Source organism: Rhineura floridana, chromosome 4, assembly GCF_030035675.1.
Source record: "Rhineura floridana isolate rRhiFlo1 chromosome 4, rRhiFlo1.hap2, whole genome shotgun sequence".
Classification (NCBI taxonomy): domain Eukaryota; kingdom Metazoa; phylum Chordata; class Lepidosauria; order Squamata; family Rhineuridae; genus Rhineura; species Rhineura floridana.
The window spans coordinates 201068594-201085034 of record NC_084483.1 but is presented as its reverse complement, the minus strand read 5'-3'; the positions used below and the strand labels follow the sequence as shown (position 1 = coordinate 201085034).

The following is a 16441-nucleotide window of genomic DNA, read 5'->3' as shown; positions in this document are numbered from 1 at the left end:
CACAATGTCTGACATATAAGGTCTCTGACAGCAATGGGGAGAATGTAGGAACCCTAAATCTTGTGCATTCACATGAGGGAGGGCATCCAGGCAGTTTCAGTGTAAAAGAAATTCATGGTTTTTAGAATTGGAAATATCAGAAAACATTTCTGATGCTTTTCTGGGTTTTTCTTTATTTTTGGCATAACCTCTGCTAACATAAACAAATCTTGGGGAGGGTTTGGATTGGTATAATACCAGCTGTCATCACAATGATGCTTTATTGCTCCTTGGAACAGAGGAAAGCCATGATATTCTCACTTGCAGTTCACAGGGGAGACATTTGGGGCTTCTGCCTCCCCCTGCAGGAGGAAGCTGTCAGTGCCGTTGTCACATCAGCAGTTACTGCACCAATCCCCACATTCTAGCCTGGCAAAGAAACACAGCAAACTTTCAGAAAGGGGTTAAAGGGTGCTTTTTCTTTTCCTGTCTTTTTTTTTTTTGCAAGCAATGGTTGAGAAGAGTTGTAAAGCTTTTAATGACTAGAAGCTTGAACTTGATGTAGAATGAAAGGGAATTAATGTAAGGACCTGATGTGAGCACAGTGATGAGAGAAGAAGGTGTGTTGGAACAGAAATTGAGACAAATACTTACTTCCTTCTTGTGAAACATCAGAGCTCTTTAAACGTCTGGCTTTTAAACTAGCACACCTGTTGTAGGAAAAATTCTACCTTCTCTGCATTCAAACTAAATACATTTATTTTGGGGGGAAACATTTCTTCCGCTCGTGTATCTTTCGTGATAATGAGTGCTGTGTGAAAAGTGGTTATATGGTTTTTGGAAGCGTTTATGGAAGGTCCATAGCTCAGTGGTACAGCACATGCTTGGCATGCAGAAGTGCCCAGGTTCAGTCCCCAGGTGAGTTTGGGAATAGCCCATGTCTGAAACCCAGAAGAACAGTGTAGACATTAGAAATCTAGATGGGTCAATGATCTGACTTGGTATAAGGCAACTTTCTATGGTCCTATGAATAGTATTTGTTTCAGCTCCTGGCCACATCATTTTATACATTTAAAAAGTTTGGGGGTAATTTTACACAGAAAGGGGAAGTGTGAGTGCACAGGAGCAAGTGGTGAACATCTCTCTGTCTCTGCTTATTCATGGTACTTCTGTGCTATTTTGTAAAGCTTGTTTCTTTTGTTATTTGGTGCCTACAATGCTGGGATCTTTTCTGCTGATGTGCACCCCTCTCTTTTATTTTTAGTTTGCTAGGTGACAAACACAAGTTTGGGTATTTCCCCCCCCTCCCCTGCATCCCCATTGAACACTGGAGAGAGCATGCTGAAATTTGCTCGTGTATGCTTGTGTATGGCATAAGTTTCTGCTTGAGATGTTAAACGATCACTCCCCTGCCCACAACGTACATTTTCCAGAGTAGGAGAAAGATACATAATAAATTTTAATGCAAAATCTGCCTTGAAGATCACAGTAGCGTAACTAAATTTTGTGTGCTGTGTCAGGACACAGTACAATATTTTGGGTTCCAGTACCATCTCAACCCTCACACGTATATTCAAAATTGCTAAGGACAGATAAATGTAAGGTACATGTTAATCCGATAATTGTGGTTTGAATGTAGATGTTTTGGAGTGATGAGATCATAGCTGATTTTATTTATTTATTTTTAAAACTTGTGTCCCACCCTCCATCCTAAGACCCAGGGCGGGTTACAACAATACATTAAACAATCCCTAATGATTTTTTTTTTAAAAAAAATCAACAGTATGGTAACAACTTCAAGCTTACATGTTTAATTCCTTACTGTTTTCTTCCTCAGTGCCTTCCGAATATTATTAGAAACTGATGAGGACCGGCTTCTTGTTGTGTTTAACAGAGGCTTAATCCTGATGACTGAAGTAAGAATATTACTCATATTGTTTGGGTTTGTTTGTTTACTTTTGTGCTGAGGAAACAATCTCCGGCTAAAGTAAATGAGGACACAGTATTTATATGAATGCTATTTTAAATGTTAGTAATGTGCTTATTTTACTTTTTTACAAAACATTTTGGCAGTCCTTTAACACATTGCACATGATGTACCATGAAGCCACAGCTTGCCATGTAACTGGAGATCTGGTGGAGCTTCTGTCCATATTCCTTTCTGTTCTCAAGTCCACGCGGCCATACCTGCAAAGAAAAGGTTTGGATTTTATTTATTTTTTAAAATTCAGATGTCTCTTTTTAAAATATAACAAAAAGCCAAGATACAATTGCCGCTATAAACCAGCAATTTGTACGGGCTGAATGGCAAACCATGTTAACCTTATGGTGTATTGTATTTGCAGATGTGAAACAAGCACTGATCCAGTGGCAGGAGCGAATAGAATTTGCCCATAAACTTTTAACTTTGCTAAATTCATACAGTCCTCCGGAACTTAGAAACGCTTGTATAGGTAAGGTATATTAAAGTTAGTGCAGTCCCAAGGGCTAATGAACAGTTAACATTTAAAAAAGCTTTCTATTAATCTACTTGCTGTGCAGACCCAGAACACACAACAATTTGGAGGGGGGGATAGATTAGAAAAAGGTAGATGGTAGAGACCTACTGCCCTTGTAGGAAAATAGCAAAGGGTAATAACAGGATCGCCACCCTTGCCTCATATGCGTGCTGCCCTGATGCGACTTTTTAAAAGCCCACTTCATACCTCCCTTCTCACTCAGGGTCTTTTCAGGGACAAAAGAGCTCAGTCTCCTTCCACCTCTGAAGCAATCATGGGAGCTGGTGGTGGGGAGGAGAGGGATTTGGCTTAGACAAAGCATTTAAAAACATACATGCCTGTAATGTCTGTCTTCCAAAAGGTATCGCACAGAATAGCTTTGGTAGCTACTATATGGGTGGTCTCAGAGCAGAAATTAACACAGAGTGGGATCCAAAGGTGTTTATGTGACTTCATAGGCCTTTTCTTTCCCATCACAACTGCCCACTCTGGAAAGTTGAGATGTTTGTGTGGGAGGGGAAGAATCCTCTGAGCAGCCTTTGACTCAGTCAGAAGTGCAAGCTACACAAAATCTCGATCCTTGCAGCCTATAGACAGATTCCCTTGAGAGTGCAGGGGGAAAATGGGATGCTATACTGGGTGCATAATTGAACTTCTTGAGGATCACAGTTTATAGCACTTACGACTGCAGATGTGATTGAAAATGGGTGGGCGACGGTGCTAAAATCTTTGAAGAAGGGTGGCTGAGTAACACTTGGCAGCAGTCAGGGGTTGCCCTCCCCATGCCTTGCACAATCAGAGTAAATGGTGCAAAATAGCAAATGTTGCTGAGTTAATCACATGAGATGGGAGAAATTTAACACATTTGCAGAATTCAGAAGATTTATACTGGGTACTGAATTTTGTTTATCTATGCTAAGTGCACAGTCCACGCAGACCTATCTCTAGGAAAAATACAAAACCAGTGTTTGCTTTGCAGATGTCCTCAAGGAGCTGGTGCTCCTAAGCCCTCATGATTTCCTGCACACGCTGGTTCCATTTCTGCAGCACAACCATTGCACGTACCACCACAGCAACATCCCAAGTATGTATTTTCAGTTGACAAAGTCTGTGCTTACTGTTTGTGTACGTGCTTTCGGCTTTAGGATGCTCTGAGATTTCAGATTTACCTTGAGACAAAAGGCAATGCAGGGGGGTGGGGTAGGGGGAGTCCTCCCTTGGACCTCAAGGGATATGGCAGATTTAAGTAATTTCAGGGATCCTTTTACTAATGCTGGCATTATCAATAGGGGAATTTTGGGAGACAAGACATAAGAAACAGCATGGCAAATAAAAAAGAAAGCAAAACAGCTTAGCACATATTACCTAGTACCTATTGGACTGGCAGTTACTAGGCATAAGGCTTTCTCAGTGGTGGCCCCACTCTTTTGGAACTGCATCCCTATGCAGATACATACAGCCTCATCACTGCAGATTTTTTTTGGGGGGGGGAACCCTCAGAAGTCACATTTATTAATTGTGTTTGGCTGAATTGTGCTATAGTTGGAAAAAAATCTTTAGCTGGTATGTGTGCATTTTGTAATTGTATTTTAATTGTAAAATGAGTAGAAACCCCCTGGGATGCTTTGGGGGGGGGGTTGAGATGGTGGGGGGATGCCTTAGCCTCAAGGCCTGCTGTCATCACCATCATCAAGCATTTTCCCATTCCAAGGAGCTTAGAGAGTAGCTAACAGGCAAATGGTAAGCCCACTAAGAGATGGGAATTGTAAAAGTTACAACAGGATAATGGAAGCCATTGCAGTTGGGTTGGACTTGAGGACTGGAGATAGTGACGTGAAGTTTCAAGAAGCATTTCTGCTGAAGTGAAGAAGCAAGGTTTTGAAAAAGAGAAGAGGTGACAGTGTGGAGCAGGGTAGGGATGAGGGGGCAGGCAGGATGACTGTTCTGGCAAACGTGGGTGTAGTAGATTTTGGAAATAGTCGCCTCCATGGCAGATAGGCTTACAGGTGTGAAGATCCCAGGGTGGAACTAGATGTTTGGCAGCAAAGAAGGGATTATTTCATCTGTGGTTGCCTCTGATGTGCAGTGGTCAAGGAGAAGGCATTTGCCAGGATGAAAAAGAACACTGTAGGGAAATACTTCATCTTGATGCTTCCTCTCAGCCTTGCTTCAAGAGCAGATTTCCTAGTGCAAAGCAGCTGGAGGGGAGAGATTGCAAAGAAAAAGCAAGGGTTAAGCAACCTCTTCTTTTCCTGTCAGAGGCTAACTTGAAATGAAGAATCCTGCTTGCCTCTGACCTTCTACTTCCAACTTAGGTTGGGATATTATAACAGAAAAGAGCTAAAAATTTGAATGGGATTAGATCTTGTAGTACATATATAAACAAAGATACATTATTTTGATTATTGTTGTTAAGATTGTTACTGATTACATCATCAACAATGGTAGCATTTCAGCTTTGCCATTAAAAGATGGGGCGTCTTACTTGGTTGTTGCTTTTAAGTGCCAAACTGCGTACATTTGGTAAATACCTGTTTTAATTTCCATTTCAGTGTCTCTTGGCCCTTACTTCCCATGCCGTGAAAATTTGAAATTGATAGGAGGCAAAAGTAACATCCGCCCACCTCGCCCTGAGCTTAATATGTGCCTCTTGCCTACAATGGTTGAAGCCAGCAAGGTACATCTATTGGGGAATTGGCTTCTCTTCAAAATGGGGTTGAATGAGGCTCCAGAGGTGCCGTGGGAGTTGGGCTTAGCTCACCAAATGTTATGCATGTAACAAAATTCTGACAGCTGGTTTGCTATAGTGGAGTGTTAATAAGAAAGAAACAGCTTTGGAAGATACCCTGTTTGGAGCAGAGAAAAGAATACTTGACCTCTCATTCATCACTTCTATGCTCCAAATCTCTCTCTCGCACACACATGCACACTTTCACAGTTATTTTTGTTTTTGCACAGGGGGTGGGGGTGCCTGGGGTGTGATCAAGAGTGAAGCAGAGAAAGGGTAAAGCACATACACACACAACACGCACCCCAGTTGCTTTCTGATTCCCACTCCCAGTGGTGTCCCTCTTGAAACTGATTCCTGCAAGCACATGGGCAATCTGTCTTTTAAAATCCTTTGATTTTGTTTTTGTTTTTTTAAAATTGTCTTTGGGAAATGTTTCTTTTCTGAGCATTTTAGGCATCTTGCCCCATTTATTCATTTATTTATTTAACAAACCAAATTTCCCGTACATCTTCAGGGCAAGGATGAAGTCTACGACCGCATGCTGCTAGATTACTTTTTTTCGTATCATCAATTCATTCATCTGCTGTGCCGAGTTGCCATCAACTGTGAGAAGTTCACAGAAACCTTAGTAAAGATGAGTAAGTACAGAAATGAAGTTTTGAACCCTGCCTAAAGGATTTCAACACCACAGAAGGTCTTTGATGACAGCTAATTTAACAGTGTATTATACAGTGACAAGAGTGGCTATATACTATAGCCAGCGTGGATTTTTCACATTCCGCAATGTTAAATTGAAAATACCCCCATGCCATTCTGATGCTTCCCATAAGCTCATTTCAAAACAAAGCCTTACAAAACTTATAGTCCTGGACTCAGAAATGCTTGGTTAACAACCCTGTAAATTTTCATGGCGATACACAAAACAGTCAGAGAGAATTGAGAGTTCAAAATGTAAAAAGAGAGAAAAAAACCCCAGAGCCCTTTTAGACTTTCTTCTGTCAGAGTTCTCCTGGTTTGTTGAAATTAATTAAAAATCAGCCATGTTCACAGAGTACCTGTAATCCTATTACTGACCTTGCCCCATACTCCAACCTTTGTCTTCTGCAGTTTAAAAGTTAAAAAAATGCAGTGCTAATTTTTAATTAATTTAAGAAATTTAACATTAAAGTCAATGATAAGCGTGGGCATGCTCAGTGAGAGCCAACTGTCAGTGTTCTAAAAGCCAGACTCACAACTGCTTCGCTTGGCTAATCGGGGCCACAACCATGCCAGACCTTTATTTCACTTTACACAGTCACAGCTTTCCCCAAAGAATCTTGGGAAGAGTAGTTTGTGAAGGATGCTGAGAGGAGGCTCCTATTCCCCTGACAGAGCACCAGTGGCCAGAGTGGTTTAACAGTCAGCCCCTCTTCTGGGGATTGTAGCTCTGTGAGGGGAATAGGGCCTCTCCTAGCAACTCTCAGCACCCATCACAAACTCCATTTCCCAGGATTCTTTGGGGGAAGCCATGGCTGTCCAAAGTGAAATAAAGGCCTGGTGTGGATGTGGCCAGGGACAAGCTTTGGTTTAAATTTGGGTGGGAGGCTACATGTGCCTCCCCTCTCCTGTCCCCTTCCCCTCCTGCATGGTCGCTTACCTATCCTAAGCATGATTGCACAGGAGTGAATCCCACTGAACTCAATAAGCATGCAAATGATCAAACCTACCTTCCTCCCTTTCCCTTCCCGCCTGCTGCTATCCCCCCTCCCTTGTCCTTCCTCCCCTCCCCATCCCCCGTAGTCAGTTTCACCTATCTTAAGCATGATTGCAGTGGAGTAAATCCCATTGAACTCACTAAGCATGCAAATAATCAATCCATTCTCAGGAAACTTGCACAGGATCCCATTCCTTACCTCCCCGATTAAAAAGCAGAGACATTCACTTACAGGCAAAAAAACCCTTGCGGTTTAAGAACGTACCTATAGCCAACAGATATTTCTATCAAACTTTAAAAAGCAGGGAAATTGGGCAGCTATAGTGAATGCACCAGGGGAGCAGGAGACCTGATCTCCTTTCTGAGATATTGTGTTGCTCTACAAATTTGTAAACATGCAACACAAGATCGGGAATACCATGGTCTGAATGATCCTGACTTTAGTGTTCAGTGATACGTCTTTGCATTTGAGGACCTTTGCTAGTTCTCTCATAGCTGCCCTCCCCAGTCCTGGCCTTCTGATTATTGTCTCCATTTTGGTTAATGACATTGCTAAGGTATTGATAATCCATGACAAGTTCAGTGTCCTCATTGTCAACTTTAGAGTTACATTAATCTTCTATTGTCATTACTTCAGTCTTTTTGACGTTCAGCTGTAGTCCTGCTTTTGTGCTTTCCTCTTTAACTTTCAACAGCATTCGTTTCAAATCATTACTGATTTCTGCTAGTTGTATGGTATCATCTGCATATCTTAAATTATTATTTCTCTCTCCAGTATTCACATCTCCTTCATCTTGTTCTAATCCTGCTTTCCCTATATGTTCTGCATATAGATTAAACAAATAGGGTGATAAAATAAACCTCTGTCTCACACCCTTTCCAATGGGGAACCAATCGGTTTCTCCATATTCTGTCCTTACAATAGCCTCTTGTGCAGAGTATAGGTTGCGCATCAGGACAATCAGATGCTGTGGTACCCCCATTTCTTTTAAAGCATTCCATAGATTTTCATGATCTACACAGTCAAAGGCTTTGCTGTAATCTATAAAGCACAGGGTGATTTCCTTCTGAAATTCCTTGGTCCATTCCAACGTATGTTTGCAATATGATCTCTGGTACCTCTTCCCTTTCTAAATCCAGCTTGGACACCTGGCATTTCTTGCTCCATATATGGTAAGAGCCTTTGTTGTAGAATCTTGAGCATTGCTTTACTTGCATGGGAACAAACATACAAAAGTGTAATTGTCCATCTTTGGAGATGGCAGGTGTTGCCTCCACTCACCATATTATCAGAGGCACATTACCAAATTCTTCCAAGCTACACAGGAAGTGGATTGGACTGTGAAAGACCATCACAAATGGTGTTTGCATTTTGACAAATTGGTAGGGAGTACAATATCTCAGAGAGGAGGTCAAGTCTCCTGCTCCCCTGGTGCATTCAATATAGCTGTCCAATTTCCCTGCTTTTTAAGTTTGATAGAAATATCTATTGGCTATAGGTGCGTGCTTAAACCACAAGATTTTTTTGCCTGTTAGTGAATTTCATTTTTAAGTGAGCCTATGGTTGCCTTTTTACCCTTGAACAAATCTCTAGTCTTCAGGATCTAGGCCAGGGATAGGGAACCTTTAGCCTTCCAAGAGATTGGACCTCAACTGTCATCATTCCTGACTACTGGGCCATGCTGGCTAGGGCTGATGGGAGTTAGAGTCCAATTACATCTGGAGGGCCACAGGTTCTCCATGCCTGGCCTAGGCCAAGGCTTAGTGCATTTTGTAAAGGGGAAGGAGGCAGCTGTCTCTTCAGATCTAATGAGAGGACTTTGAGACCCACTCAAGGCAAACTAATATTCCACTTCTCAGTGAACATTGATTCAGAAGGGGAGGAGCAGCAAACTGAAGACACTCTATTAGCAGCTTCCACTTAAAAAAAAGTAATCTAGAGCAACAAGCTTACCGTTAGCTGATCTGATTTACAATAGCAAATGTAACAGTTCCTGCATCCACATCTCCCAAACAGCAGATGCAGCAAAAGTGCTTCTCTTGATAGGCTGTTACACGGCCATCTCATTGGGACATGGCCTTAAAAAGCAGCGAGAGCGGTACAGAAGTGATTTACTGTTAGAGTAAGCTATTGCTGTTTCAGTGTGTAGTTGTAAACAAACCATAACACTGCAATCCTATCTGAACATATTTTACTCAAAAGTGTGCATCGGGTTGACCTGTGAGTCGCATGCATCCAACCATATAATATGATAATACCTAACATGGTACCTATGTGGAGTCTGGAACAAAGTCAGTTCGGGCTATAATTATAGGCATGGGTTTATTTTATTTCTTCATTGGACGGCAGTTATGTATTATGGTTTTTCATATATTTGTATTTTTTATTGTCTTATAACAAAGACCAGAACTTATCCCCAGAACTTAGCCCGAATGGAGTCAGTTTGGTTTTTCATATGTTTTTGATAGTTTGTCATGACGTCTAGTCTTCCTGTTAATTATATAATAGTTCTTAAATCTTTGGAGAATGTTCAAACCTGGATAAATGGTCACTACCTCTCTTCTCAAATTCCAGGTGTCCTCGTTGCATACGAAGGATTGCCTCTTCATCTCGCTTTGTTTCCCAAACTTTGGACTGAGCTTTGCCAAACTCAGGTAAAATTAAATATATTTTAAAAAGAAATACTTGCTTTTAAGAAGTTTGCATTTATTTATAATAATCTTTAAATAAATCACTGCAGTGTTTAAATATTTGAAAAGTGGAGATTGTAGCTCATTGGTAGAGCACATGAGTTGCATGCAGAAAGGCTCCGATTCAGTTCTTGACCTCTTTCAATTGGGAGCAGAAGGTGTGAAAGATTTGCTTTGCCTGAAGGCACCTGGTAGGCCACTGTGAGAACAGGATGCTGGACTAGATGGACCACTGGCCTGATCCAGCAGGCTCTTCTTATGTTCTTATGTTCTTAAGGAGCTGCTGCCCCCTAGAAGGACAACACTAGGCTAGTTGGCTGTATCGGCTACACACACACACCCTCTCTCTCTCGCTCTCTCTCTGAACATCCCACTGGGTGCAGCTTTTGGCTATGCAAGCACTTTATGCTTGATACAGCAGGCTGTCATCGTTGAGGATTGTTGCAACTTTGGGCTGCACTTTCTCAGACTAGCATGTGAGATTGCAGTCATTCGTTCCAGGAGCATCACAAAACGGATACAAATTCTGAAGACTTTTGTTTTTTGTCTCCTTTCAGTCTGCCATGTCAAAGAACTGCATCAAACTCCTGTGTGAAGATCCTGTGTTTGCAGAATACATTAAATGCATCCTCATGGACGAAAGGACCTTTCTCAATAACAATATTGTGTACACTTTCTTAACACATTTCCTTCTCAAGGTATGGGAAGAGGATAGGGATTCTTGGTCTGAAGTCCAGAGTTGGGCCTCGAGTGCTCAGTGGGCCTCTTGCAAATCTTTGACTTTTATTAATTAGGCTGTAACCCTATGTAGTCTTGTGGGTGGTTCAAGATAAGGAACACCCAACAAAAAGCTGCTAGACGGAGCCCCACACTGTAGATGGGATGTTGGTTGTGGTGGAACCCACTTTTGTGGATGCTTAATCAGTCGTCATGCTTAAAGGAGGATGCTCCTGGTGAATAATTTCATTGAATAGGGAGTGGGAGAAGGTGTTCTTATCTTTGTCTCTCCAAGAAAGAAAATAGCCACACTACCTTGTGAATATGAGAGACAGAATAAGCAGATTACTGCTTCTACTGCAATCCACTGATCAACTGAAATAAGTCAGCACGCACATACACACACCTCAATCATATCCAACCCTAATTTTGTTTGCTGTGGCACTGTGATCACTTGGATAAATTGTACCACTTGAGCCAAGTGTCAAAATCATGTTTATATAATTTACAGGTGCAAGGGCAGGTGTTTTCTGAAGCAAATTGTGCTGGAGTAATAAATAATTTGGTTACAAATCTGATCAACCAGTATCAGAGCTTAGAATCAGATTTTGCCAATCAGCGAGTTGAAATTTTTAAAGCAAGCTCCACTTTAAATGGGGTAAGTTACTTCTCTCTCTCTCTCTCTCTCTCTCTCTCTCTCTCCGTGCTTAAAATAAATATTTTTCATTATGCTGCACCTTTGTATGTATCCAAAAGTTGTAACTGCATTATTTATTTTTTTAACTCTCTGGGATTAGTGTCTGTATAGGTCTACTATATTATTTTTGGTTTGGGCAGCAAAACTCACTCTCTGTATTCTAAGTTGGAAAAGAATGACACAATGCCACTGTACCAGGATTGATCCTGGTTTGTAATCAGTAATTAAACCACCACCTTCCCAGTTCAGACATCATGGGATACCGTGGTTTAGCAAGTGGAAATAGAAGCACCAAAGACAGGCATGTGAGGGTAGGAGCAGTAAGGGTATACAACTCCTTCATGATCCACTACGCCATGTTTTATTGGTGATACTGTTACTTCTGAACCAGAACAGTCAATTTCGTGGTATGATTTAGTAACATTTAGGAAAGGAAGTCGGCATATACATTGAATTTGTTACCTCATGCAGATACCCCTCACATGAGCCCTGTGTAGATGTTCAGACTGTGGTGGGTTGGCCAAGAGAATTGTGTGAGTTTTAGTTGATTTGTCATTCATTCAATTAGCATAAATTTTCATGAGTAAAAAAAAAATCCTGAAGCAGAAAGCATATTCGCTATGTGTTTAGATGATGCATGCATGCATATGTGATAGCACACATCATGCTATGAGAGATTCCCTCCTGTGTGAGAAAAGGTGGGCATGCTGTTGTTATATAAGTACACTTATAAATTAAAAATATTAAATATGTCTGATTAATCAGGTCACCTTTTTAATTGATTCAACATTGCAGCCCTAATAAAAATGTGCAATCAGTAATTTTCCCTGGATGCTAGTCCATCACGTGGATACTAGTCATCTGGTGTCCAAGGACAAGAAATGCACTGAAGCTTGCAGGTTCGAGGAAGTAGTCAGAGGTCACTGGCTTGCAGACCCCAGTTCATTTCCTGTCCTTGTCCAAGACGGATGGCTCAGTTCTTTCTCCCACTTGATTGATGGTGTGAGTTTTTAACCTTTCTGTTTTTTCCTACTTGCTTGTTCTGTCCTCTTTTTCGCTGGGGGATTGAAGAATCTCTTCACTTTTACCTTCCCCTCTGGGTTTTTTTAGGGGAAGCTTTCCCCCGTATGTCTCCCCTGTTTTTTAGCCCCCTTTCCTTTTGGTGTGAAACAGCGGCCATTTTTTAACTCCCCTAGCTGGTGCGGGACCTTCCTTTTTCCTCACCCGCAGGTTCCGGCTTCCTTGTTCTCCCCCCTCTTTGCTTCTGACTTTGTGGCGGCCACATGGCTTCCCCACTGGTCGCCACCAGTTTCCTTCTTCCCCAGGGGATCTTTTGCCAGCCACCACAAAACCATGCTAAAGCTAATGCCAACTGCGCTGAATAAACAGAATGCCCAAGTGCTAATGCCAGTGGGAAGCTGTTGTTTAAAGTTGTCATAGTGTAAAATGACTGAGGAATCTGTTCTACTGGGTTACAGGCCTCTTAAGGGTCTTCTGTAATATTTCAATGTTTGTATACAGGATCATTCTCAGTTAAGAGCTGAAGCTTCAGTAAGTGGATTTTTTTTTCATTTTCTTTTGCAGGACCTTCGAGCCCTCACTTCGCTGCTTTCCGTACACACCCCCAAACAACTGAACGCTGCCCTGATTCCAACCTTGCAAGAACTGCTAAACAAATGCAGGACTTGTCAACAGCAGAAGAACTCCCTGCAGGAGCAAGAAGCCAAAGAAAGAAAAACTAAAGGTTTGTTACTGAGTTCCCCCTTTACTCAAGGGACTAGCTCTTTCTTTGGTTTTTCTTAATTGCATTTTCAGATTGCACTTGCTCTCTTTACTGATTATTTGCTGCCACTTGAGGAACACCAGTAAGAAAACTGGGCAGTCCTATATGTATGGGTTAGTTAAATGTAAAACTTTTGGTGTTGATAAACGGATAAACAGAGGCTTTGTCAAATTAAACCTGTGTGTGTATTCTTTACTTGAAATAAATAAAAAAAATGCAGAGCAGCTTATGTCTTTTTGGATGCATATCCCACTTTGGATACTCTTAACTTGGCGAACCCCCAATATATGGGCAATGACATCTTCCTGAGTAAAGATGTTCAGGATGCAGTGCGATTCCCTCACATACGCAATACTATACACAACGTGGCTAGACGGTTGCTCAGAAATCATAGTGCCATTTCATAACCCATGGATGGGCAGCACTTTTTCTTGGCAAGGGGGACATAGCAGTGGGCAGGTCCAGAACCAGAAGTGGATGAAGCTGCCCCTCCCACCAGCCTCCTCCTCTCATTCTTTCCCACCCTGCCACCTGCATGAAAGTATGCCTTTATGCTGTCCACTCCTGCTATAATCACTTCCTCACCGGGCACAAGATTAAACGGGCTGTCCTTTAGTTGCAATGTAGGTGTTTGCCCATTGTTCTAGAAGCTGATGAAGAACAAATATGAATGTTTTTCGGTCTGAAAACACATCTAAGAGAAAAGGGTATCTGCCCCAGATGTCAGAAGTTTGGGAAACATCAAGAGGAAGGGTGGGATATAAAATGAATGAATGAATGAATGAATAAATAGAGCAAATCAGATGTGTATAATTTAGCATGCTGTATTTTAACCTAACAGATGATGAAGGAGCGACTCCAGTAAAAAGAAGACGGGTTAGCAGCGATGAGGAACATACAGTAGACAGTTGTATCAGTGATCTGAAAACTGAACCTAGGGAGGCCTTGACTCCAACTAGCACCTCAGATAATGAGACAAGAGACTCCTCAATCATTGATCCAGGCACTGAGCAGGACCTGCCTTCCCCTGAAAATAGCTCCATTAAAGAGTACCGGATGGAAGCTCCGTCTTCGTTCTCTGAAGACATGATGCTAACTGCCCGGTCACAGCATGGGGAGGAACAGCAAGGTGGCGGCCGATTTGAAGAATGTAAAGAGCTGAAAGAGCCACCAAGTGCCAAGGATTCCAACATTGTTGAGGACGATACTGAGTTCCCCTCCACGTCCATTTCTGCTGTTTTGTCTGACCTCACAGATTTGAAAAGCTGTGAAGGTCGAGCCTCACAGGACCCAGAGTCTGGCTTGCCGCTCAGTTGCAGCCATTCCAGAGGACTCTTGAGTCACATGCAGCAGCAGCAAGACATTTTAGACATCCTGTGCAGGACCATTGAGTCTACGATTCATGTGGTTTCAAGGATATCAGGCAAAGGAAACCAAGCTGCTTCTTGACAATAGAGGAGCATGTCTGCTTTTAAAGTCTTTTTTTCCCCTTCAAAAATGCTGTTTGTATAAGTTTTGCTTATTTCTGTTTTGTGCTTCAGTTTGTCCAGTGCTTTCTGCTTGAATGGCGAGATTAAATTTATATGCTTAATTCTTGGGTCAGGCAGAACTCCAGATTAAAAAAAGAAAAAAATTTAGCATCTACCGTACTTTCTTAAAGGGCAATCAGATAATGAATATGTTTTATGTAATTCAAAGTTCACTGTAGTGGCTTTCATTCAATATGGCTGTCTGGGAGAACAGGGTCTCCACACCCTGTATGATGTAATTTAAACTGATGGCATTTTTACTGTGTATAATATGGTGTCCTCTGTGCCAGTTTTGTACCTTACAATAGAGGCAGATTGCCTCCAATCGCTGTGGTTCTTATTATCAAAATTAAGTTTACTTGTATACTAAACAACCACAAGAAATTTGATTCTGTAAAGAATCCTCTAGCTGTGGCCTGACAGTATATATATAAATATATATATATGGTGCTTTATTTAACAGAATACCTGTGGAGGAAATAAAGCACACTTGATGTAAAATTAATTGTTTTATTTTTATTGACATGACCGATTGCTATTCTGTGCACTTCATTAAACTGATTGTGACGACTTTTCATTCGTTTTTATATATCTTGCCTCAGTGGTCCTTTTTTGTTTTGTTTTTAAACCAGAGCTGCAAGCTGAGATCCTCGCCTGGGTGACTCGTCTTGGATATGACCTTGCCTAGTTCTTGTTCCTTGTCGCCCCATTTTTCCAGATGAAGAGCGTACATATACCTGTGTAGCTGGAACCTTGGCATACAGTGGTTAGATGTAGAACAAGGTCCAGGTGCTTAGCAGTCAGTGCACTTGCTGCCTAATACATAGTTGCCAAAGGTAAAAGGAAGCATGACTTCAGGAAATACTGACTTAAATAAACCTGGCACCATAAGGACACACCATATTACATCTGTTCCTGATACTACACTAACATTAAGAATAATATGCATATGCCTGAGACTTGCTCAGAGATCTCAGAATACTAATAACGTAGCATAAAAATCTATACTAGAACCATCTAGTGTCAACCCCCCCCCCCAAAAAGAAAAAACATTTAACTTCAGTAAAAGCTCCATTCTCTGGTGTGTAAGTGAAGATGGGATGGAGGTGTTACTCAGGCTTGATGAAGTTAGGTTGTGCTTGGTGTAAAAAGACGTCATGTTACACCAAAGGGGGCGGCTGTTTCTGATGCCAGAGTGGGGCAGTCTTCACTTTTAGGGAAGACATTTGCCTGCCTTCCTGCTTGCCATCTCTGGCAAACTGCAAGCCATAGAAGAAAGGGCAGCCAGAAAGCCTAGAACAGGTGGGGAACCTGTAGCCCACAAAGCCCTTTCAGTCAAGCTTCATGTGCCTGCCCTGCACCTGATGTCGTAATGCCTGATGTGGAGCTCAGCCAAAAGGGGTTTGCAGGCACCATCAATCAACGGATCAGCCAACCCTACGCAGGCCACTACAAAGGGGTTTGCAAGACCTGACAAGCAGCTGATAGGTCTTGCAGAGCCCTTTGCTTTGCAGGGTGTGCATTTGCTGAGATCAGGTGACTGACACATGGACAGCCCCACCCATCTGTCAAAGTTGAGCCTCAGAGGGTGGGAGAAGGAAATGATCTGGCCAGATCTACTTTTCCACTGATAACCTAGAACATAAGTACTTGCCTGCATTTAAAAGATTTGAACTTGTGGTGGTGGTTTCTCCAATATGATCATTAGATCTGCTGTATTTTGGGGAACTGATGTTTTGCAGGCAGGTACGACCCATCTGTCTTATTTGCCCACCCCTCCAGCCACGCTCAATAACTATTTGTAAATGAAACTGATAATAAAGGGCACTGCAGGTCTCCAAAAGGAAAATTAATAAACTTTACAGTGGTAGCAGCCTCTGAAGTGGACAGAAGGTAAGGTTATGACTACAGTGCTATGAGGGCTTGCTCAGGTACAAAGATTGGGATGACAAATCCAAAGGCCACTAGAAGATCTATGCTGGCCACTGAAGAGTAACACCAATATTCATTTAGGAATCACTTTAAAGAATCCTGGCAGCTCCCAAATATAACTGATAATAAAGCCATTTATGCAGCCTGTTTCATGCATTCACAAACCCCCACCAATGCAAAGTTTGGCATTT

The 16441-nt window shown here is 41.9% G+C and overlaps 1 protein-coding gene across 3 annotated transcripts in view; it reads left to right on the top strand.

Annotated features, from left to right (window-relative positions):
• Window positions 1–14895, top strand: part of USP34 (ubiquitin specific peptidase 34) — a 192519-nt gene extending 177624 nt beyond the window's left edge. For all 3 annotated transcript variants that reach the window (XM_061625788.1, XM_061625787.1, XM_061625789.1), the window contains 11 exons: window positions 1817–1895; window positions 2053–2179; window positions 2325–2432; window positions 3457–3561; window positions 5030–5154; window positions 5723–5846; window positions 9477–9556; window positions 10150–10290; window positions 10821–10967; window positions 12591–12750; window positions 13631–14895. In XM_061625788.1, the coding sequence (XP_061481772.1) occupies window positions 1817–1895; window positions 2053–2179; window positions 2325–2432; window positions 3457–3561; window positions 5030–5154; window positions 5723–5846; window positions 9477–9556; window positions 10150–10290; window positions 10821–10967; window positions 12591–12750; window positions 13631–14238 (1804 nt within the window). In that variant the 3' untranslated portion in view covers window positions 14239–14895. The remainder of the gene's footprint in view (window positions 1–1816; window positions 1896–2052; window positions 2180–2324; window positions 2433–3456; window positions 3562–5029; window positions 5155–5722; window positions 5847–9476; window positions 9557–10149; window positions 10291–10820; window positions 10968–12590; window positions 12751–13630) is intronic.
• Window positions 14896–16441: the final 1546 nt, after the last annotated feature.